Genomic DNA, 23,259 nt, shown 5'->3' with positions numbered 1-23,259 from the left:
AACAGTGAGCTGAGGTTAAGTTCTCCAAGCCTAGCCCAGCCATGGTTTATTAAATACATCTATTTGTGATTATTTATGATTATAGTCTCTGTTTTATATTTGTAAAAGTAAATCATCCATTTGAAGGCATAACATTGAGATATAGTTGACAAAAAAAAAAAAATTGCCCATGTTGAAAGTGCACAATCTGATAACTTTGACATATATATATACCCCATAAGCCAACAATGCAATTAATATACTGAATAGATCTATTAACTCCAAAAAGTTTCCTTGTGGTCCTTTGTAATTTCTCCTTCTGTCTCCCTAGGACAACCACTCTGCTTTCTGAATTAGATATGGCAAGGAGACTAGTGAAATAGTGAGCTCACTGTGCCTGAACACAGGTACATAGAGAGAGATGTATTTGCTTTGGCTCCTAATACAGATGTCCAGCCTCTGGGGAACGTGCCTTAATGGATGTCAAGCTTGCACAAATTTTACCAAAGAAGCTGCTCTTCTTTCTATGGGTCTGACCAAAAGAGGAAGTAGAAAGAGAATCCAGAGGATTTCAATATTGGCTTTTCCTGGGGAGAACTGTAATCTCCTGCTTTCTATGGGAAACTGGAATTGGCCCCCTGGTGGGACTCAGCAGAGACTTTCTATTGTTGTGTGCAGCATACTTGCACTGAATTTGTAGGGGAGAGCTGTAGGGTAGGACAGAGCCAAAGATGAAAGCAGATATTGGGCAGAGAGATTCTCTGTTGTTATCAAGATATGGGTATAAGCTCATTAAAATAGGGGAAAAAAACTTGTTATGAATATTTTCCAATTATTTTTTTCACTTCTTTTGTTTGTTTTGTAGACTAAAAAACTAAACATTTCAATAAGGAGTGAAGACAGCAGTTTCCTACTTAGTACCTGCTTTTTCTGAGTTATCTTCTGGGTTAACATGGAGTTTTTTTTTTTTTTGAGGAAGCAGGCCCCCTGCTGAGCAGAGAGCCCGATGCGGGACTCGATCCCAGGACCCTGAGATCATGACCTGAGCGGAAGGAAGCAGCTTAACCCACTGAGCCACCCACGCGCCCGACATGGAGCTTTTCTTAAGAAAACATACAGGTTAAGCCTAGCAATGACTCAAGAAAAATTTTTCTCTTCTTCTAAAAATGAGAATATTGAAACTAAGCATTGAGGAACTGTTGTGTTCTGTGCTGTCTTCCAAGTGCCGAGAACAGAATTGGCAGTTAGCAGGCTTTCAGGTTCTTTCATTAGAAATGCCTTTGATTATCCCTAATTCCCAGTGATCTTGTCTTCCTCTCAATTCAACAGCAGTTAAGTTCTAAACTGCATTAGATACCATTACATTCCACCCTGCCTTAGTTTAAGGACTTCTGCTTTACCTAAATGGACTTCTGCTTTACCTAAATACAAAATAACTCCCCCCAGATGATATTTTTCCTTTTGCAGAGCATGAAGGGAGATGGTGTGGAATGTCCACTGAGCTTGAAATGCCTGGCTCTCATATCTCTACACTACCAGTTAATAACCGTTACACCCTGGGCAAATAACTAGTCTGGGGCTCTGTTTCATCATCTGTAAAATGGAAGTAATAATATTTCTCTCATCTAGATAATGACAATTAAGATAATTCACATAAAGGATTTGGCAATGCATGACATATAGCAAAGAACTGATGCATGCCACTATTTTTACTTAAATACTATCATATGGATTGATTTTTTTTTTTTTTCTGGAAGGACTTGGTGGCAGAGAATAGATTAAATATTCCGTGAGAGTGCAGAAGGTCAGTGCACAAGTTGAAAAGGGGAATATTAAGTAAGTATTATTTTACTGGCATTGGCTCTTAAGGCAAAATGTAGAAGAAAAAAAATGGTCTGTAAGCATTTTGAAAGAGAGGATTATGGATTTTTCAATTACAAAACTCCAGCCTCTTGCTACAGTGCTTGCCACATATAAGGTGTTTGCATAATGTATGCATAATTCATTAATAAATAAATGGGTCTTGGTATAAAAATCCAGGCACCCTGCTTCTGCTTCCAGAGAGAGCTCTCCTGCTGGAAGCAAACTCCACTCCCTAGTACGGAAGGGTCAGTCACTCTCCATGTTTCCAAATCCAGGCTAGGGTGGGATTTCTTCATTTTTAGAAAACTCCTTTTTCTTTCTCTTTAAAAGTCCTTTTCCAACTGTCGACTTTCAATACACAGAGACAGACACCCCCCATATATTTCCCAAAGAGGCTAACTCACTATCTTAGATTCTTTAAATGTTCTGAGGTCTCAGCGACTTCCCTGCTGAGAGCCTCGGAACTCCCCGCCTAAGCATCTTGGACTTTCTTCATCTGGGCCTAGATGTTTTCAGGTGCTGACCACTTGGGAGTCCTTGGCCACACCTCCCGGTTAAAGCAAGTCCTCCAGGTGGTTCTTCTTCCCAGTCCCCAGGGGCATCAGGACTACGCAGCTTCCCAAGGCGGCCCAACCCAGGATGCTTAGGCTGGTTGGTTCGGCACCTCTCCACCCCCGCTCCCCGCCACCTCCACCCCCACCCCCGCCACTCTGCAAAAAGATCCGCCAGACTCCTTGGGCATTTGGAGTCCGTTCAGGAAGCCTGGGAGCGCCGCAGTGTTACTACTCCTTGAGCTCCAACCCTGCCCCACCAGACGCCACACAGCCTGGAAGCCTCACTAATTTGTGTGCGGATGTACGGTACCCTCCCTCCTTCTCCCTTTCCACTTATCCACCCTTGCTGCGGTTATTAGTCCGAGACTCGCACTGAAATGGATTCTAAACACCAGAAATTTAAAAAAAGTGTAAAAATCCCCCGCCGGTTACGTGTGTATTTGTGTTTGTTGTGTGTGTCCATCCGCGCTTGTGCAAAATCTCCAAACGTCACAGTTTGCAATCCGGACAAGCGCGCCGAGAAATCCGAGATCTTTCCAGGGATTCCCCCTCCCTTGCCCTTCTCTTCTTCAGCACTCCTAAAGAGGTAGGTCTGGGGCTTTCTCAAAACGCTGCTGCGGCGACCGAGGCAATGCAAATATGCTACGATCTGTCTCGTCTTCTCTCGCTCCCAGCCCTCTTCTCGGGCGAACAGTCCCGAGCGCAGGGTTTCCTCCCAATTCCCCCCGCATCTGCATTCCGAGCCGCTGCCCGGGTGCTTGTCCTTCCCCGGGTCGCGGCGAGCCGTTGTGCGCACCCGCGGCCTCCGGCCTGGGCCTGGGCCTCGGCCACGGCGGTGGGTGGTGCTCACACCGCCCCCACCTTCCCCCGGGGCCTCGGAGAGCCGCGCGCTGGGCGTGTGCGCGCGCGCGCGCGGGTTTGGTGGGGGAATCTCCTTCGGTGGAAGCTGCTGAGTGTCGCTGGCGGAGAGTATTCTGGAGCCCCGCAAAAGCCTCCAAAGCACTTGAGCTTCCCGAAAGAAAACCAGAATAAAAGACCGAAACGAAGGGAAGCCGGCTCCGGTGAAGCCCGGGTTTCCAGTAGTCTCGGATCCGCTCGGAGCTGAGCAGAGGCGCAGTTGGCCACGGCCACTGCTCGCGCCCGGACTTGGAAAGACGGTTTTTTACCCCCTTCGGGGAGGAGGGAGGTGAGGGACTCGCGGGCGAGAGTTGCACCTGGTCTAGGAACGTGCAGAGAGAACTCTGGGGTAAGTAGTGTTCTGGCACTGGAGCGGAAAGGGGGAAGGAGGAGGGGGGGCAGGAGAGGGACGAGAGGGAGAGGGCAGGGAATGAATTATGCAAAAAAAAAAAAAAAAAATCCCCACTATTCTGCAGCAGAGGGAGAGCGCATCACAGCGCCCCAGCTGAGTCCCGCCCGGGTCTCCCGCGCCCGAGCGGCTGGCGCGAAGTTCTTTCCAGTCTTTCCAAGGAGATGAGAAACTCCCCAATCCTGGAGGGCAACCGAGCGGCGGGGGCCCAGGCGTCTCCGCGCTGGCTCGCAGCTCCGACGCCCAGCCCTTGCCTCCTCCTTCTGGCCGCGCTGAGCCTCGGCTCCCCAGCCCGGCCAACTGCCTCCGCCCCCCCCCCCCCTCCCTGGGAGCCAGGCGGCGGGGCTGCCGCGGAGGCTGGCGGCGGCGGGGACGCTCACCTGGCCGGGCCGCCCCCTCCTCCCCCTCCACTCGCCCCCACCTGCCCTACTCCTCCCCTCCGAATCCGGCAGCGCCGGGCTCCGTAGGCGAGGAAATAACGACCCCTGCAGTTGCATTGCGGAAAATCGCGGCGGCGGCGGCGGCGGCGGTTCTAGTTGCGGGCGATGGAAGCGAGGCAACTGGGGGTTCCGGGGAGCCCAGGAAAATAGCAGAGAAACGGGAAGCGCGCGCACGACGTGGCGAGCCCGTGGGCCCCCCACGCGCCCGAGTCCCAGGCTCCCCGCCTTCCGCGCTCTGCGCCCTGGACGCGCCGCCCGAGCCGGGTTCAGAGGCGGCGGGCTGAGCGCGGACTTCGGGAGCAGGGAGGGTCGGCGGAGGCTGCCGGCGGTTTCGGGCAATAATTCCTGCCTCTCTTTCTCTGTCTCTCCTGTCTGCGGTGTCGTCTCCTCCCCCCTCGCCCCCCCGAAGCAGGAGGAGAGCGGCCCCGGAGCGCGGCAGCCAGCCTCTGACCATGCCCCGGTGAGGGGGGCGGACTTCGAGGGCAACTTGTCGCGGACTACCTGGGCTTAGCCAGCGAGCTGCGAGCGCCGGGGGCCCGGAACAGTGAGGCGCGGCCCGGCGGGGGGCTATCGTCTATGTCTTCTTGGGGCGCCAGGCGGATCGGGGTCTCGTTTTTGCAGGAAGAGCCCGGCGCTGGTGGCTTCAGGTGGCTGCCGCCGCCGCTGCTAGTGCTGTTTCCGCCTCTCGTGCGAGGAGCAGAGACCGGCGATCGGGGAGACCTCCGGGGCAGCGAGACGTCGGACATGTGTCAGCACATCTGGGGCGCACATCCGTCGAGCCCGAGGGGAGATTTGCCGGAACAATTCAAACTGCGATATTGATCTTGGGGGTGACTGTCCCTGGCCGGCTGTCGGGTGGTAGTGCGAGTGTGCGCTCGCTCGCAAGTGTGTGCGTGTTTGTATGTGTGTGTGCCGTGTCGGGCTCCCCCCTTCCCCCCCTGTTTTCCCGTCGAGTGATGCACTTGGAATGAGAATCAGAGGATGGAAATAGTCTGGGAGGTGCTTTTTCTTCTTCAAGCCAATTTCATCGTCTGCATATCAGGTACGGGACGCGCTGGAGTCACTGGCGGGTTTGGGTTACGTTGTGCTGTTTGGAATGTGTGGGGTTTTATTGTGTATAGACTGTCAAGTAGCCTCGCGGGGTAGGAGGGGCAGGGGGTGGTGGCAGAGACCCTTGCAGCTAGCTCTTTGGGTTTACTGCCCTCGGAATTAAAAAACCTTCTAAGCCCAAGGGTGTGTGTGTGTGTGTGTGTGTGTACGCCCGCGCGCCCGCGAGCGCGTGTGTGCGCGCGCCCGCGCGCCTGTGTCTGTGTGTCTGTTTGTGTGTGGTGTGGTTAGTATCTGTGTGGAGTCCTGGAACATAGAAGTGTTGAGGGATAAAAAAAGAAAGGCAGATAGATCAGTGTTAATTTTCAACTGCTTTCCTGGTTGAGAACTCTGGCCCTGAAATCTGAGCCTTGGCAACCCCCACCTCCATCCCCTGGTTTTCAAAGTTCCCAAACTCGGTTGTTCCTGGCTGGCAAAATGGACGCAGAGCCCTGCCCTGGTATCTAGGCACTTTCGAGAGGCTGCGGGAGGATGCGGGACTATAGAGTGCCACCAGCAGGGACCGGAGGGATGTGGAGGTCCTCCATGCCTTCCCCAAGCACATCAGGACTGGCCATGATGATCTGAAACATGCTAGCATGCCCAGCTGCACAAGTAAAGGCAAAATCTGCCTGCAACAACACAGTATCATAAATACCACTCTGGATTGTAGCCTGTCGGATTCCTGGTGGTCAGGATGTGCTAGCCCAGACTCACTGACCTCAGGCTACTCCCACCAGTCTGTGGTTTCAGGAGTGATGAAGTGAATGAGGTAGGGCTTGTGCTTGCCTATGCTTGTGTGTCTGTGTATTGGAGGGGATTCTGATTTCCAAGCAGCATCTTTGTTGGTGCAGGGAGTTGGTGGCATGGAGGGGAGCCCTGAGAAAAACCCAGGATCAGCAGTATTTCCCAGTTCAGTTCAGTGCCTCCTCCCACTGACAGTGTCGCCTGGATTTCACCTCCCACCTGTCATTAAAGCGGCTAGAGTAGGACCATTTGCAGGGCACCCCTGTGTCTGCATTCCCCCTGCATAAGTGGGGATTCAGCCAACTTCCCATAAAGTCACCAGAACAGGAGGGCAGGAACGTTGCCCCTGTGAGCAGCCCCGTAGCAGGATTGAGGTGGAGGGCCCTTTTTTCTGCCTCTTCCTTCAGCCCAGCCAGTCCCTGCCTCCTAACCCAGACCTGGTTTTAAGTGTTAAAAATCCTTGTCTGGGCTTACCCTGGACCTAGTTCCAAATATCACTGTTCAGTTTCAACTTTCTCCTCTTAGGGCAGGAATAGGGAATCTTCTATTCAAAATCATTCTCTTTGGTGCTTGGCCACCCAACTAAAAATTTTGCCTCTGTAATACTTTCAGAAGACAATAAAAAGTGCCTGCGACCACCCTAAATCCTCTAGTGGGACCTGTTTTAACCCATCCCACATCAAAGAGGAAAAATTCCCAGGTGACTTATAAGGGTTGATACCAGTCATATGACCAGGCCTGGGTAGCATCTTACAAGAGCACATTTTAAATGTTTCTTTTCTACAACTCTTTCAAACTGGTCTCTCTTGTTCTGTAATATTTCACTAGTTAGAAAATAGCCTTCCCCTGCCTCTCTCCGTGGCATCGTAAGTAATTCATAAAGCAGCCAAGCCAGCTGAGTCCATGTAGGGTTAACAAAAGGTTAACGTTCACTGAAGCTCTGGATCCCCCCAAACTCCCTTCTCCCCAGCCCCTACCCTGCACTTGGCCAGGCCATGACAGGGGAACCCTCAGAGACTAGGTCTGTTCTGAGCCTCCAAAAGAGAACTTAGTGGGCACCTTATCACAGCTCTACTTGATTTGGTGTCTCTGTAACTAACTTCTATAAATACAAGTATTAGGAGGGGGTTATTTCCAACCCAGAAGAGGTGCTGTGAAGTATGTGGCCTTTCACATGTATTTACTAAATAGTCTTCGTTGCTATGTAATAAGGGGGTAAAGGTGTAAGCAAAATTGCTAGCTATTAGCCAAACACAGAAAACCATGTTAGCGTTCCAAATGCCTAGTTAAGCTCTGCATTAATTTATTAATTAATTATGCTTTATGAAGACATTTAGGCAGAATTGTGACATTATGTACTCTTCATTTACACATCTGTGAACTTAATTTTCAAAGGCTATTCTTTCTCCACAGCCAAGGTGGCCTCCCTCCCCAAACAACTACCCATTCGGTGATTTCCATGTACTAATTCTGATTAATAATATAATTATGATTCACAGTTGCCATGATTTGGGGACTTTTTTTTTTTTTCCCTCCCCTCTAGCAGCCTTAAGAGGTATAGTTATGCAGGGCACTAAGATTGAATAATTGTGGCTCAGGGAGAGTTTAGTGGGTCTTTCATTTCTGTTTCCATGATTTGCAGTTTTAATTTACTCAACGACTGAGCTTTACCAAAAGGAACATAACCCTGCGATCATAGACTCTACTAAATCTTAAATTAAAAAAAAAAAAATTAAAAAAAAAAAACACCTCTCTCCCATCTTGGGGTGAATTATCCTACCCAGTAAATGGGTACTAATTCTTCCTGAGTTACCAAGCCTCAGTGATTGATGCATGGGTAGGGTTGACTTCATTATTAGAAAAGGTCAGCAAAGCAGTCTGCAGTGTAAACATTTTGCAGAAGGAAAATTTTGGTGGTAGATCTGGTCTCTAGTGACTGAATTTCACTTGGTAGCCTTGGCTTTCAGAAACACTCTGGTGCTTTGTTGCTCTGTGTTTTGTTAAGCAAATATTCCCACCCTTTACCTCTCCCCATTCTGCCAATTAGGTGTCCCCCGAAGCATTTTCTCTCAGGGTCTGTGTGGATATATTTCTTAAAATACAGAGCCCTGGGCTTGGTATGTTTGATGGCTCTGCGCTCTTCCTTTGGTCGTGATGAAGCTGTCAGCCAAAGGGACTGGGCCGGGGTGGGCCGGGGAGGGGGGGGGGGTTCTCCTTGATCAGCCTTAGCCAGCTGCTGAGGCTGGAACGTGTGTGCCTTCCATTTGCATGATCATATCCGTGTTGGCTACTGGAGGCCAGCACAGCTAGGTTTAAGAGGGAAAGTCATGATCTGGGAGATCTTCTGTTCCCCATCAGACTCCGATATCATTTTGCCAAAAGTGTAAGGCAGTCAAGATCTGTGAAGAAGAGAGAAGGAGACAGAGAGAGAGGGAGAATGAGGATGATTTTTCCCGTGCTAGCTAGAGCACCATTCCATTCTTACAAAAGCAGCTCGGATCAGCGAGAATGAATGCTTAGCCGTGCCGGGAGAGAATTTCCTGGCCCAGAGACAGCTGTCTGATTTCATTTCCACAACACATCCTACTTGCCTTGATGTAACTTTACTTCTTTGTCAGTTTATTCATCATCATAACGGCAATGGCAATTAAAACGATGTGGTGCTTTCATCAATATGACATAACATGGCACATATTTTCATTCACCTCTTCTTAGAGTTTGTAGGGTAATTTTATAGACGAGGCCCCCAAAGCCTACAGCGGCTCTGCGGGCAGGATTCCCATCCAGGTCTGAGTCAGAATTCAGGATGGCACTTATTTTTCTGGCTCAGGATTTCTTTTAAATATTTTATTTGGGATGTCTCTGACTTGAAAGAATGAATTACATTAAATGGATGTGAGTCTTAGTTTCGAAGTGGAAGCTCGGGGTGATTGCCGTTCTGCCCTGGACATAAGGTAGCATTTGAGTTGTATATGACTGTCAGGCAAAAGGATAAGACTGTTACCCGGGTTTACCGCCAGCCCCTTGGGATCAGCCATCCCTATAAGTAAGGAATATTTCCCACGCTCTTTTCCTAATTGGGAAATTGGAAAATAAAATGGTTTCCCTTCAGTGTCTCTACATTTAGAGAGGGGATAATAGTCCATACCCCACAACTTTGCGACATGGATTAAATGAGATAATGCATTCAGTGACTTTTTTCACTTGGCCCAATATCTGAGGCAGAGAAAGCTTGCAATAATATAATTTTTTCCCTACAAATCAGGCACTGCGCAGGTTTTTTGAGGCTGTGACAGAACAGAGCTTTTACCTTCCTCACTTTATAGTGTTTAAAAGCAAAAAGAAAATCATGAGCAAGCACATTTTTAAACATTGAGCATTTTCCTCCTACTTTCAAGGACGGCTTCGCCTAACGACTTTGAACAATCTCTTAATTTTCTTTCTCATATAAATGAAACTGGTAGCATTGGGCTTTGGTGCCTATTATGAGTAAAACTCACTTTATCTCTGTGAGCCCCGTACTGAGGTGAGGCTTGGAACGTTTAATACATCACCTGAGAACGACATCGTACTTAATACCCAGGGGAGCAACAGAATTTTCCTCCTTCTGCTTGTAAATTATCACTCTGTATAAACCCAGCTTTCAAGTCCCAAGATAGCAAACTATATAGGCTATCAATATGACTTGAAAGAGAACATTCCATTAAATACAAAAAGAGCCCCCATCCCCACAAAGACTATTTATCTGATGATCTTATTGGTTTCTTTTTCTTTCTTTCTTTTCTTTTTTTTTTTTTTTTTTTTTTTTAGGATTTTTTATTTATTTGACAGGCAGAGATCACAAGTACGCAGAGAGGCAGGTGGGGTGGGGGGCGGGGCGGGGAAGCAGGCTCCCTGCTGAACAGAGAGCCCAATGCTGGGCTCCATCCCAGGACCCTGAGATTGTGACCTGAGCCAAAGGCAGAGGCTTAACCCACTAAGCCACCCAGGTGCCTCTCATTGGTTTGTTTAAATCCAGTTTGCCGTGTGATGTCATAGAGCCCAGTCCCTAATAGATCCCATCATCAGAGATGGGACTTTCTTGTCCGATTTCCGAGTAATAAAAAGCCTCCAGGGGAAAAGACAGATGTCAAGGTAGAGAATCATTTTCTTGGATGGGGAGGAGAGGAGGTTGGATGGCCATCCTAGGCCATCAGTACCTAATACCTTAGCCTTTGATTATTGATTAATTGATTATGGGTTGATTATTGATTAAGCATTACATCTTTGCGCCTGGGGTTTAGGTCAGGAAAAGATCCAGGCATCATAAATGTCTATGGTGGTGGGGCATCTGGATGGCTCAGTGGGTTAAGCCTCTACCTTCATCTCAGGTCATGATCTTGGGGTCCTGAGATTGAGCCCTGCTTCAGGCTCTCTGCTTAGTGGGGAGCCTGCTTCCCCACCTCGCTCTCTGCCTGCCTCTCTGCCTACTTGTGATCTCTGTCTGTCAAATAAATGAATGAAATCTTTAAAAAAAAAAAAAATCCATGGTGGCAAGCCATCATAGAAAGAGTATGGAACTTGGAATATTCACCCTGCAGTCATACTCTTCCTTAATTACCTCTTTGGGGGATTCTTTCACACGCTTTGAGTCTTGGCTTCCTCCTTTGTAAAATAAAAATGATAACTTCTTTGCCCAGTCCAAAGGGCAACTGAGGGAACAACAGAGGGAGATCCTGAATGTTCTTCCTGTTGAGGGAACAACAGAGGGAGATCCTGAATGTTCTTTGGGTTGCACAAATGTAAAGCATTTGTGTCTTTACTGTACTGTGGAATAATCCGCACTTAAGGTCGAGATATAAAAGCAAAGTTGTGATACCTACACAGAATGTGGAGTGCTACAAAGTCATGTGAATAATGAATGCTTCATCATTAAGATAGGACAGCAAAGTTGTGATGCACAAAGTTATCGTGATATGAAATAATAAGACTAGTTAGTCTTATCATTTCATAAAGGACATATATGCCACAGAAGAGAGAAGTCCAGACATGAAGGGAAAGGAGGATATTGGATACATGTTGGAGGTTTGGAAGGAAGAGATGGAGGGACTCCATCATCCAACGCAGAGGAATAGGAATGAGTGATGTACAGAGAAGACAGTCCCAATTGGAATAAAAGTTCCCTTTAGGATTCTGGAAAGTTGGGATGAGCCCATGTTGGGAGCTATTGAATTGAGGAAAAAATATGGAGTGTCTTCAGATATTTAATTTCTTGGTGATTTTTATTTTTTATTTTTTATTATTTTTTATTTTTTTTTAAGATTTTATTTATTTATTTGACAGAGAACACAAGTGAGCAGAGAGGCAGGTGGGGGGGGGGTGGTTGTAGCAGGCTCCCCGCCGAGCAGAGAGAGCCCAATGCGGGACTCGATCCCAGGACCCTGAGATCATAACCTGAGCTGAAGGCAGAGGCTTAACCCCTGAGCCACCCAGGCATCCCAGTGATTTTTTTATTTTTTAAATTATGGATCTTTGCCTGCATTCAGTGGATAGAACTTGGTTAAAATTTGTTTGAAATCCCACCATTTCTTTGGGTTTTAAATTCGTGTTGCAAGTTTCTTGCTACTGCTATACTTTGCATAGTTTGGGATTGGAGATGGTTGAGTCTGGCAGACACTTCAGCTTTCTCATCTGTAAAATGGACATGATACTTACTTACCAAGGATTTTGATCCTACAGGGAATTGTAAGGAGCAGAACAATATTTGTAAAATGCTAACAGGGTGTCTGGAATACATTTACATGACCAGATTACCCATATCGTAGGAGAGTAAGCATGGGCTTTGGAACCAAGATAGACCTGTACATAATATTCCTTCCTTTGGTATTTTCTCCCACTATGTGGTCTTAGAGAAGTTGTTTAACTTCTCTGAGCCTCTGTTAAATCTGTAAAATGAGGAGTGGAAAAAATATACACAAGATCCTGCCATGGCTTGTGACGTGTAGTAGTGACTCAGTGAATGACAACTACCGCATAAAATCATCACCATCATTCTCATCGACAACTACACTTGTTATTGACACTTTGGACCTGTTCTTGTAAATTCCAGTGAATCATTCAGTCATTTCTTCGTTGTTCAACAAAATAGCATTGTCAGCTAACTATGTGCCAGGGATAAGAATCACAAAAATGAACAACCTCTGATCCTCGATATTTCCAAGACAGGAGATAAAGGTGTGCACGAAGTGTTACAGGAGTGTGAAGAAGGAGCATGTTGGTGGATACAAGTGGGGAAGGGAGGGGCTTCTGGGTGGCTCAGTGGGTTAAGCCTCTGCCTTCAGATCTTCAGGTCACAAATCCAGTCCCACATCTGGCTCCTTGCCCAGCAGGGAACCTGTTTTTCCCTCTACCTGCCATTCCCCCTACTGTGTTCTTGCTCTCTTTCTGACAAATAAATAAATTCTTGAAAAAAAAAAAAAAAAGTAGGGATGGTAAAGATTCCATAGAGGAACATTTGAACGAGGTTGGAAGAATACCTAAGATTTCAAAAGAACAGGAAAAAGAAAAGAAAAATAAAAAAGACATATCATGAGGCATGAATAGTAGGTTGATAGGAAGGAATGAGAAAAAACAAGGATTAGAAGTGCAGGGAGCTGGGCATAGGCAGTGTGTGGGCTGCAGTAAAGGACTGTAGACAGGACTGGAAGAATAACCTGGGACCAGTGGGCAGGGGCAAGTTAGCCCAGTTAAGAAGTTCAGACTTTTTCTTTTAGTTATGAGGAGTTAAGGTGAAGGTAAGGAAAATGACATTTAAAAAAAAAAAAAAAGGTTTATGTGCCATTCTTTTTAAACTTTGATTCCAATAAGTAATAACTCAGAAACCCAATTCCTTGCTTCTTGTCAGCCTTTATTCTTGCTCACAACACCCATTTAAAAAAGAATGGTGTAATAGATCAATTAAGCCATTATGGAACATTCTGAGGGACAGCTGTCCTCTATCTGTTATGGACCTGATTTACCCTCATCTTTGAGATTTTCATGTGAAGCAAATGCCTCCAATTTTGCACTTGAATAACAATGGTAACATTAACAGTAACGTCTTTAATATTACAAGAAGGCTAAGGGAAGTGAAGCAATCCACGCATGCTTTTGTGCCGTATGCGCCTAGTAGACGCACTAGGTGACATGGGACAGATGCTTGAAGCCTTGTGAAGCACTTGGCATCAGTTTTGCTTATTGTGCTCTGCACTTGTCTTTCCGATAGACGCTGCTCACTTGGGAGAGTGGAAGAGTATGGCCCACTAAATTATATACCCATTTTACCCTCTCAAAGGTCCAGTTACCAGAGATCAAGTATAGAGACCTAAAATGAAATGTCTTCCCTCGTCCTCTTAATCATTCAGCATTTACAGAGGGGACACTATACATAAGGTACTGGACATCCAGCAGGAGAGAGTCCGACTCGGATCTTTCCCTCCAGGAATTCACAATCTAGTAAGAGAGCAATTTAAACAATATTTTTAGCGACAGCACAATCCGAGAAGTATTGAGAAGGGACGTCTGACTCATTCTGGAGGTGGGAGGGCGGGAGGAAAGTAGTGTTAAAGGATGCTCGGGCGAGTCGTGGAGAGATGGAGGATCTTTGCCGATTTGCTGATTGACTGGGAGGAGGGTGATGGGGGAGGGGTGATCACAGGAAAGAACATTTGCAAAGGCAGGACCGTGAGAGGAGACCCAGGATGAATTTGGGGGATTGTCCAGAGGTCAACAAGGCAACCACAGAGAGTGGGGCGTGATAGATGAGGTTGAGATCTAGGAGGTTGAGGAGAGAGGACTGTGGTAACAGTAACACCTTACATTTAAAAACTGTCAACAGAAACCACCCTTCCACCTCTCTGGGCAGGGAAGGCATCCTTTAAAGGCCCCAAGAAGTAGCTCTAGCTAATGTCTTTCTCCTCCCTGGGAGCTGATGAGATGTAAGGTTTTGGGCTCGGGCCCAGCAATGCTCCATTTGGCCCAGATCACTGGTGATTTTCCAGTGTCCCCTCTAGTGCCAGGTGGCTTCCCAGAAACTTTTGAGATAACCCAGATACACATTACAGAATTTACCACCTTGCTTAGTTTGTCCCCAGGTGTGCGGACCCTCGGAAAAAGCTAGAACCCCACTGGCTGAGCCCGGAGTTGGCAGTATGCCAATTACCTTCTTCTCTTTGATAATCTAGTCTTTTTGTAGTTTCATCTCATGTAACCCTAAACAAAACTTTAGAGCGTTTCCATCACACAGGGCTGGGGTAGGGAGCTGCGAGTGGTAAGAAGTGGTCCGGGATGGCCTTTATGACAAAGCTCTAATGGCTCTTTATTAGCAAGATTGGCCAGGTAATGGGAGAGCCAGTGTTCGGGTTTGATTACATTTGCATTAAGGTACCATCAGGATGCCGGTAGAGAGATTGTCAGTGGCTGTGAAGGAGACAGCCTACAAATGCCTTTTCCTCCTCATCTGGGAGAGGTGTGACCTTTGTCACCAAAAATGCAGAATTAATCTTTAACTTGGTCCAATACTTCATACCCAGTGGCGAAAGGGGCTGGCGGTAGGAAATGAAGCCTGTGACTTTCAGGTGCGTTTTCCAGAGCCAAGTCCTGCTGGTTTCGCAACACATTTGGCAGCAATGCCAGAATTGGAATAAACACATTTACTGAAGGATATGAGTCAACATATTCCCCTTCCGCTGCCCCCTCTTCCTACCACACACACCTCTCACCCTCAAGGAAGACCATTGTGATGGCAGCACTTACCAAGGGAGACCAGCCATTCTTCCTCCATGACGTTGGAATAATAATAAATACCTCACAGGATTCTTGAAACGAACAACTAAAGTGACATATCTGTGGAAGGGCGCTGGTCCCCCTACCCCTACTGTTCAATGTGTGGGTTCATTCATTCATTAAATGCTAACGAATGCCTCCTCTGAGGGAGGTGCTGGACCAGGCAATATGGGAAGCCAGGCAGCCCTGATCTTCGCCCTCGTAGTATCTGGGTAGTAGGTAATGCAGAAATACTGTGTTTTTTGTTTTTTGGTTTTTTTCCCCATTGCTCTACCCAGTGCCTTGCATTTAGTAGACCCTCAACAAGGAATGAGTGAATCAGCACCTATGTGAATAACAAAGAGAGGTTTAGTGGTTTCTTGCTTTCAAGGGAGAATGGGAGACAAGCTCTGAGACCAGGAGGGAGGAGAGAGGAAGATTTCTGCTAGCTGCCCTTTCCCTTCTACTGCATGGGGCTTTGAGCACACACAGAGTCAGAGAGGACTGGCACCTTCCCAGGGAGTGATATGTTCGATTGCTTTCTATTGCCTTCTCAGACTCAACTCCTGTCTGCATTTGACAAACCCAGTGTCGATTGGGGGCACTTATTTAAAATGTATTTTGGCTCCTTTGTGTTTTGATTCCACGCTGTACAACCCGAACCAGGAGGGCGGAGGATCAGCGGAGGCATTGCTGTTCCTCTTTCTGTGTCATCTCATTCCTGTTAAAGGACATCCTTTAGGACAGGGCATTTTCTTATTGGAGTCTAGCTTGGGAGAAGCAGGTACTTGAGAAATGTCACTGCCCTATAGCATCGCGCTAAGTGCCTTAGGTAAAAAGCCCACCCACTCTTTAATCTGGACTCGGGGTCTTTTTTTTTTTTTTTTAACATTTTTATTTATTTGAGAGAGAGCACAAGTAGGCAGAGCAACAGACAGAGAGGGAGAAGCAGGCTTCCCGCCAAGTAGGGAGCCTGATATGGGGCTCGATCTCAGGACTCTGGGATCATGACCTGAGTTGAAGGCAAGCGCTTTACTGACTGAGCCACCCAGGCTCCCTGGACTCTGGTTCTTAAGGTGTTTTCAGTCTTGCGTCTGAGAACTTGACTTCTCCCTCTGGCCTTCAGTAACAGAGCTGTGGTGGCGCTCACTCGTTCTTACCAGCGGGGAGACTCTGGGGCCTAGAAATGGAAGGAACATTAGTAATTTGAAATTCCCCGTTGTGCATTCTGCCTATAATCTTCTAGCTGATCTCCACAGCTGTGGGGAAGTGCTCAGTTGGATGGTTTGTTGTTGTTAGTTTGCTTGTTAATGTAATCAAAGAAAGAAATAAGGAAAGCTTGCCCCCAAAAAAGGCCCCCACCTTTAAGTTCCCCATAGATACAGGGCGATTATACCAACAGTTAGAAAGTGGGGTGTCTGTGAGTAGTATGTGTCTGTTCTACTGCCCAGGTGTGACTAGGAGTGCCACTGGTTGGCCGACTCTTAGCATCACCATGATGATCCCGGATCTAAGTCCCAGCCGCTCAGCGCCTGCAGAATGAAATGTAAAAGAGGGAAGTCATATTTTGCGTCTAACAAGCTCCATCTCTGTTTTTCCACTGTGGTGTAGAAGTTCTTTGTGGCTAAATGAGTCTCCTATGCCTTTTAGTGCACGAGGTGGTGTACCCCCCCACCCCACCTTTGTTTTCTTCTCCTGCTCTCAGAAATGCCAAGATTGCAGCTTGATCGAACCAGAAAAAGGCTTGTAATGTGCCCCACCTCCAGGGGAGAGGTGTTGGACATGTTAATGTACTGGTGCACTTGCAGTTCAGGCTGGAGCTATGTTCCAGGGAAATGCTCCTCCTTGGTCCTTGCTCCTTGCAAGCCGGGGGGCCTTTAAATGTGGGTGTGTTTTGGTGCCACCCGCCAGAGCAAGGCTGGGAGTCACAGAGCTAGTTCATTTTAATGCCAACTCACAGTGTCAAAGGAAATGGAGGAAAACAGATTCCTTATAGACTAAATGTTTATTTACCGAAGTTTGCAGTTGCAATGTTTTCAACCTCAAATCTTTGCTCTTTGTTTTTTTTTAACTTCACATTGTATCTTTTGTTTTTGTTTTTGTTTTTGTTTTTGTTTTAAGATTTTATTTATTTATTCGACAGAGAGAGATTACAAGTAGGCAGAGAGGCAGGCAGAGAGAGAGGAGGAAGCAGGCTCCCTGCTGAGCAGAGAGCCCGATGCGGGACTCGATCCCAGGACCCTGAGATCATGACCTGAGCCGAAGGCAGAGGCTAAACCCACTGAGCCACCCAGGCGCCCCTCACACTGTATCTTTTTAAAAATTTTTATTTTTTTTTACATTGTATCTTTTAAGTATATTCCCTGTTGCTTCGTAGTTACTTCAGCTTCAGAAAGCCTGGACTTGGTGATAGCTCAACAGCAAAATCTTGGTGACATAACACAGTAGAAGCTTACTTCCTGCTCACATTACTTGCTCATTGGTGTCAAGATGTTTGTGCATGCACGCGTGTGTGTGTAAGGTGTGTAAGGGAAGGCATGATGGAGGGGGGAGGGATAAAAGGGTAGGAATCTTGTCTTTGCAGTGACTTGGAAGTCTCAAGGCCCATGGAGGCTCTGCTCTCTTCAAGAGGGGCTTCGAGTGTTGTTCTCAAAGTCAATGGAAGCAGACGGGGAAATAGTATAAGGAGAAGGATCATGGGAGAGGTTTTATTGACCAAGCAGGAAAGCTGTGCCCATCACTTCCGGCCAGTCCCATGGCCACTTCTTATTGCAAAAGAGCTTGGGAATTGTCAGCTAGCCTCGTATTTACCTGCAGAGGGAAAATGGTGTGGTGAACAATTAGTTGGTATCTGCCACCTTAATGTTCACGACTTTCTTTGCAATAGTCCCATATAATTTATTCATTGAAAATAACATCATTTATAGTTACCTTTTTCCCCTGTTTTTGAGATCTGTGTTTCTAGTTTTTGCCATTTTTTTGGCCTTTTTTTTTTTTTTGTCTATAGATATATATTTTTTAAGTTCTTATTTATTTATTTATTATTTATTTTTAAAATATTTTATTTATTTATTTGACAGAGAGAAATCACAAGTAGATGGAGAGGCAGGCAGAGAGAGAGAGAGAGGGAAGCAGGCCCCCTGCTGAGCAGAGAGCCCGATGCGGGACTCGATCCCAGGACCCCGAGATCATGACCTGAGCCGAAGGCAGCGGCTTAACCCACTGAGCCACCCAGGCGCCCTTAAGTTCTTATTTAAATGCTAGTTAGTTAGCATACACTGTAATATTAGTTTCAGGTGTACGATGTAGCTAAGTGCACTCCTCAATCCCCATCCATCTCCCCCACCCCCTGCAACCTCCCTTCTAGTAACCATCAGTTTGTTCTCTATAGTGAAGTCTGTTTCTTAGTTTGCCTCTCTCTCTTTTTTACCCCCTTTGCTCATTTGTTTCTTAAATCCCCCATATGAGTGAAATCGTATGGTATTTGTGTTTCTCTGACTAATTTCTCTTAGACTAATACTCTTCAGCTCTATTCATGTTGTTGCAAATGGCAAATTTCATTCTTTTTGATGGCTGAGTATATGTATATATATATACATATATACATATATATGTGTGTGTATATATATATATATATATATATATATATATATAATATCACATCTTCTTATGCATTCATCAGTCAGTGGGCACTTGGGCTGTTTCCATAATTTTGGCTGTTGGTAGATCATGTTGCTATAAACATTGGGATGCATGTTGTCCTTTGGATTAGTATTCTGGTATTCTTGGGTCATGCTGGGTCATAGGGTAGTTCTGTTTTTAAGTTTTTGAGGAATCTTCATACTGCTTTCCAGAGTGGCTGCACCAGTTTACATTCCCACCAACAGTGTAAGAGGGGTTCTGTTTTCTCCACACCCTTACCTACACTTGTTTTTTTGTGTGTGTATTTTTTATTTTAGCCATTCTGACCGGTGTAAGATGGTACCTTACTGTGGTTTTGATTTGTATTTTCCTGATGATGAGTGGTGTAGAGCATCTTTTCATGTGTCTATTAGGCATCTGTATGTCTTCTTTGTAAAAATGTATATTCATGTCTTCTGCCCATTTTTTAAAATTGGATTTATTTGTTTTTTGAGTGTTGAGTTTTATAAGTTCTTTATATATTTTGGATACCACTCAGATATGTCATTTGCAAATATCTTCTCCCATTCCCTAGGTTGCCTTTCAGTTTTGTTGACTATTTCTTTTGCTGTGTAGAAGCTTTTTATTTTGACGAAATCCCAATAGTTCATTTTTGCTTTTGTTTCTCTTGCCTCAGGAGACATATCTAGAAGGAAGTTACTATGGCTTATGTCAAAGAAGTATAGATATTTATTTTCATTGAACTATTTCTTTAAAATTTTCCCAGTATTGTGGTAACTGGGTAAAACAGTGTGAAGTTTTTTTGTTGTTTTACCACAGTACATCCTTGGGAAATGCACAACCTGTTCATAGGTCTCTAGAAGTACCCCTGAATTCCTTGAGGAAGTAGACAAGTATGAAGAATAGTGATACTTTCAACAGTGACCCACACTAACCCTAACCCTAGTTAGCATTAGCTCTGTGGTCTGGGGGAAATCATTTTATTGGCCTGGGCCCCAGGTTTTTCCTTTTAAACGGATATTGGACGAGGCAATTTCTAGGTCCCTTTCCAACTTGGAAATTTTATCATATTAAGAAACCTTTACAGGGGCACCTGGGTGGCTCAGTGGGTTAAAGCCTCTGCCTTCGGCTCAGGTCATGATCCCAGAGTCCTGGGATCGAGCCCCACATTGGGCTCTCTGCTCAGGAGGGAGCCTGCTTCTCTCTCTCTCTCTGCCTGCCTCTCTGCCTACTTGTGATCTCTGTCTGTCAAATAAATAAAATTAAAAAAAAAAAAAGAAACCTTTACAGAAAGTTATCCAAGTTTGCTGTGATGCTAAACTTTTCCAGTTTGGGAAATGTTGAGGCAGCAAAATTAAATTGCAGGAAGAATGTTCCTGACTGTGAGTGGGGAGGTGAGTGACTGATGACTTCCGAGATGGACAAGTATCAGCTAAGGTGTGGGATGAGAGAATAACCAAAACTGTACTTGTAGAAAGATGACCTTGTGGTTCTCTAATAAGACCCTTGGGAAGAGTCAAGCAGTCATCATTGGCTGTTTCATCAAAGCACATACTGAAAATCATGTGGTCTTTGTATTGGAGTCTTTGATTTTCACCTCGGGTTTTGTGACCTCGGGAACTTTCTTAAAATCTCTTATCTTTGGTATCCTCTTTTGTAGACTGGAGGTAATAACATGTATCCTTGGAGTTAAGAGAGACTGAAATTTTAAAACGCAATAAGGTGCTTAGCACGTAGCATGCACTTGGTAAATGGTCTGTATTGTTATGGTTGAAGCTAAAAGAACAAAAAATGTTGGGCAAAAGTAGGAAGGAATTTGGCAATATCATGTAAAACATGGGGATTAAATGAGCCAATTCATGTGGAAGTGTTTAGCACAGTGCCTGCACGTAACATATAATCAGTTGAGGTTGGTTGAATCGGATTCACCAGGGGAAGCTAGGATGTTTGGGGAATATTTTAAAGGTAATAAGAAAGAAGACAATCATGTCTTTTTCATAAAATGGTCTTCAGAGGCAATTTACTGTGTCTAGCCCACATTTTTTTTAATAATTAGAAAATACATATATTTAATGCCATGTTGTTTTCATTTTGCAATGAGGGTTTAGACTTATCAAGGTCTGTTATACAGGTATGTGCTCTCAGGGAATCCAGTAAATATTTGGCCTGGAGACTGGTGGCATCAACAAAATCTTGAGTCAGGAACTTGCTCATAGTTTTTTCCGGCTTGATGCATGAGTAACTGTTGTCTCATTGGCCAGAGCAATAAAGCAATGAGGTATTAGGATCTCTTCCATTTATGATAGAAGATATAGTATTTACATGTTCTAGAACTACCCCTTGCTCATTTTTTACTGGAATTTGGTTACTCTATTTTCTTTTCATTATTCAGTCTCCCCAGCTTCCCCCACCACTAATTTATGCATGTGGTAACCTTAACCATGTTTCTTTAACAAATTTGCAACATGAAACGATAGTTTTGATTTATGTTTTATGGCCACTTGAGAGAATGATTTTTTAAATGATAATTAAATGCTGAGCTATTCCTGGGATTGTGACATGGTTCCCTTTCAAATATATCTGATCTGAGAATTTCAGCAAAAGGCGTAAAAGAAAAACCAACAAGAAATAGGACAGATGACAAATGCTGTATTGATGTTAAGTAAAGACCAGCAAACTGTGACCTAAGCGTATTTGTCTCAAGGGAGCCAGCTTGGGAGCTTTTCTGAGTGTTTGGTTTTTTTTCGGGATTTTTTTTTTTTTTTTTTCCAATCACATGGTAGAGGCTGGATTACAACTGAGGATGGGGAGATTAATGGCCTGTTGTAGCTAATCCACTAAATCCCTACTCCTGTTTCTCTTAAATTGATTGAATTTAGAGGAGCTGAAGATACACCCACACCAGCTAGCCTGATATTAGAGCCCAGTGAATTAATGAAACCTAATAGCTTTAAGTACATGTAAGCAAAAGTCATGGAAATTTCACAGAACACAGTCCCTTTCTGCATTAGGAAATTCTTTTGTTAATTGCCTATTAGACTAGATCTTAATGTGTTGTTTCATAAGCTTTTTTTTTTTTTGAGAACATTTTTACATGATTGCATTTTAAAAGCATAACCCTGATATAACCCAATTTTAAGTAATTTAGAGAAGAATAGAAAAGGAAACAGATTACCTGGAATCACATAACCCGAATGCAACGTTATTAATAGTCTGTTCTCCTCTAGATCTTTATTTATAAGCTTTTTAAGTTATTTTAAATTTCATTCTGGTATTACATTTGTACAAAAGTCAATTGAGATAAATACATTTGTGTTACAGCAAACCCCGCCTAACATGTAGACAAAACCAATATGAAAAGAATGATGGATGTAGATGAATAGATATGGGGTTGATGAAAATCACAATTTTATACTAACTTAGTGAACTCATATTGGATGAAATTTGAACGTAATTTAAATTTCTAAATCTTTAATTATGAATCTGTTGATCTTGAAAAAAATAATTAGTAGGGAGATAAAAAGATGAGAAATGTAATCATAGTATTGGGGATTTTTGAGTAGGAAAACACTAGGAGGAGACAATTTAGAAATGAGGTTTTTAAAGAATGTATCATTTAACTGTTAAAACACAGAAATATGTTTGAATGCACTGGTAAGCTATTTGAGACAGATGGAGGTTTAAACCCACACACTGCCTCCTCCAAGCTGGAAGGCTTTGGGTAGGTTAACTTCTTGTGCATCTCTGTTTTCTAATCTGTAAAATGGGGATAAAAACAGCCACCTCAGTGATTTTTTTGTTGTTGTTAAGTATTCCATGGCATATGAAAGTAGAGCACTTAGTATGTTATTATTGGGCATGTAATAATGGCTTAATAAATGTGACCCATTAGAAACATGACATCCATAACATGTATGAATGTGGTATTCACACAATCACATCCTCTTTGTAAAGGAGGTGGTTTCTCTGAGTTACCTGCTTTGTAGGGGAATACTGTTGTAGAAGTTCAGAAACCATCTCTCCCCCGACTCTAAAAAAAAAGAGTTCACTCTTTGAAAACTGGTGCTTCCAAGTTGTCTGTCATACCCCACAAACATCCTTTCAACTTTGCTCCAACTTGTCTACTCTCTATCCTGTGAACACACTTCGCACATACTTACTCTGTGGCTTTGCGTGTTTTGCCCCCCCTCCCGGTTCTCACCCGCCTAAACCATCCCATCTCGCAAGTTCAGCGGGGGTGGGGTCTCCTTCTCTGTGAAGGCTGTAGTGATCCCTCAAGTTAGGTTTCTCTCTTGGTCCTCTACACCCCACTAGCTCTTCCTGTCTCCAGTGCTGCTCATCGCCTACCTGCCTTTCTTCCTCTGTCAGATGGCGAACTCATTGAGGTCAAGATGTGTCTAGCTTACTTGCATTCTCTGTTCTCACTCCTAGCACAATGTGTGGGTTGGGTGGGTTTATCTCCCTGATCTGCAGTGATAATTACAAGATGATCTCCATAGCGGTTGTTGATTTAAGTTTTATTACCTCTTCCCACCCAGTCCCTCTTTGAGATACTACCACTTGGGACGGGGCTCAGCAGACAACAGCCACCCATGGGCCAAATATGGCTTGCCACATCACATCCCAAATAAAGTTTTCTTAGAACACAGCCATGCTCATTCGTTCACTTGTCTGTGGCTGTTTTATACCCCAGCAACAGAACTTAGGAGCTACAACAGAGACAGTGTTGCCTGAAACACCTGAAATACTTACTCTTTGGCCCTTTATGGAAGAAATTTGCAACCCGTAGTGCAAACAATTGATTTCAGTGCTTCCTATAACTAGAATAATAAACTGGGTGCCTGGGTAATCCATCTTCTTC

The 23,259-nt window shown here is 44.9% G+C and overlaps 1 protein-coding gene across 1 annotated transcript in view; it reads left to right on the top strand.

The window, feature by feature from the left end:
• The first annotated feature begins 5,085 nt into the window (after positions 1-5,085).
• Positions 5,086-23,259, top strand: part of CA10 (carbonic anhydrase 10) — a 500,008-nt gene continuing 481,834 nt past the window's right edge. Inside the window, exon 1 of the mRNA XM_013062665.2 lies at positions 5,086-5,184. Within this exon, the coding sequence (XP_012918119.1) occupies positions 5,124-5,184 (61 nt within the window). The 5' untranslated portion in view covers positions 5,086-5,123. The remainder of the gene's footprint in view (positions 5,185-23,259) is intronic.

This window comes from Mustela putorius, unplaced genomic scaffold, assembly GCF_011764305.1.
Source record: "Mustela putorius furo isolate JIRA1106 unplaced genomic scaffold, ASM1176430v1.1 tig00003962_pilon_pilon_pilon, whole genome shotgun sequence".
Lineage (NCBI taxonomy): Eukaryota > Metazoa > Chordata > Mammalia > Carnivora > Mustelidae > Mustela > Mustela putorius.
This window is presented reverse-complemented; position numbering and strand designations above follow the sequence as displayed.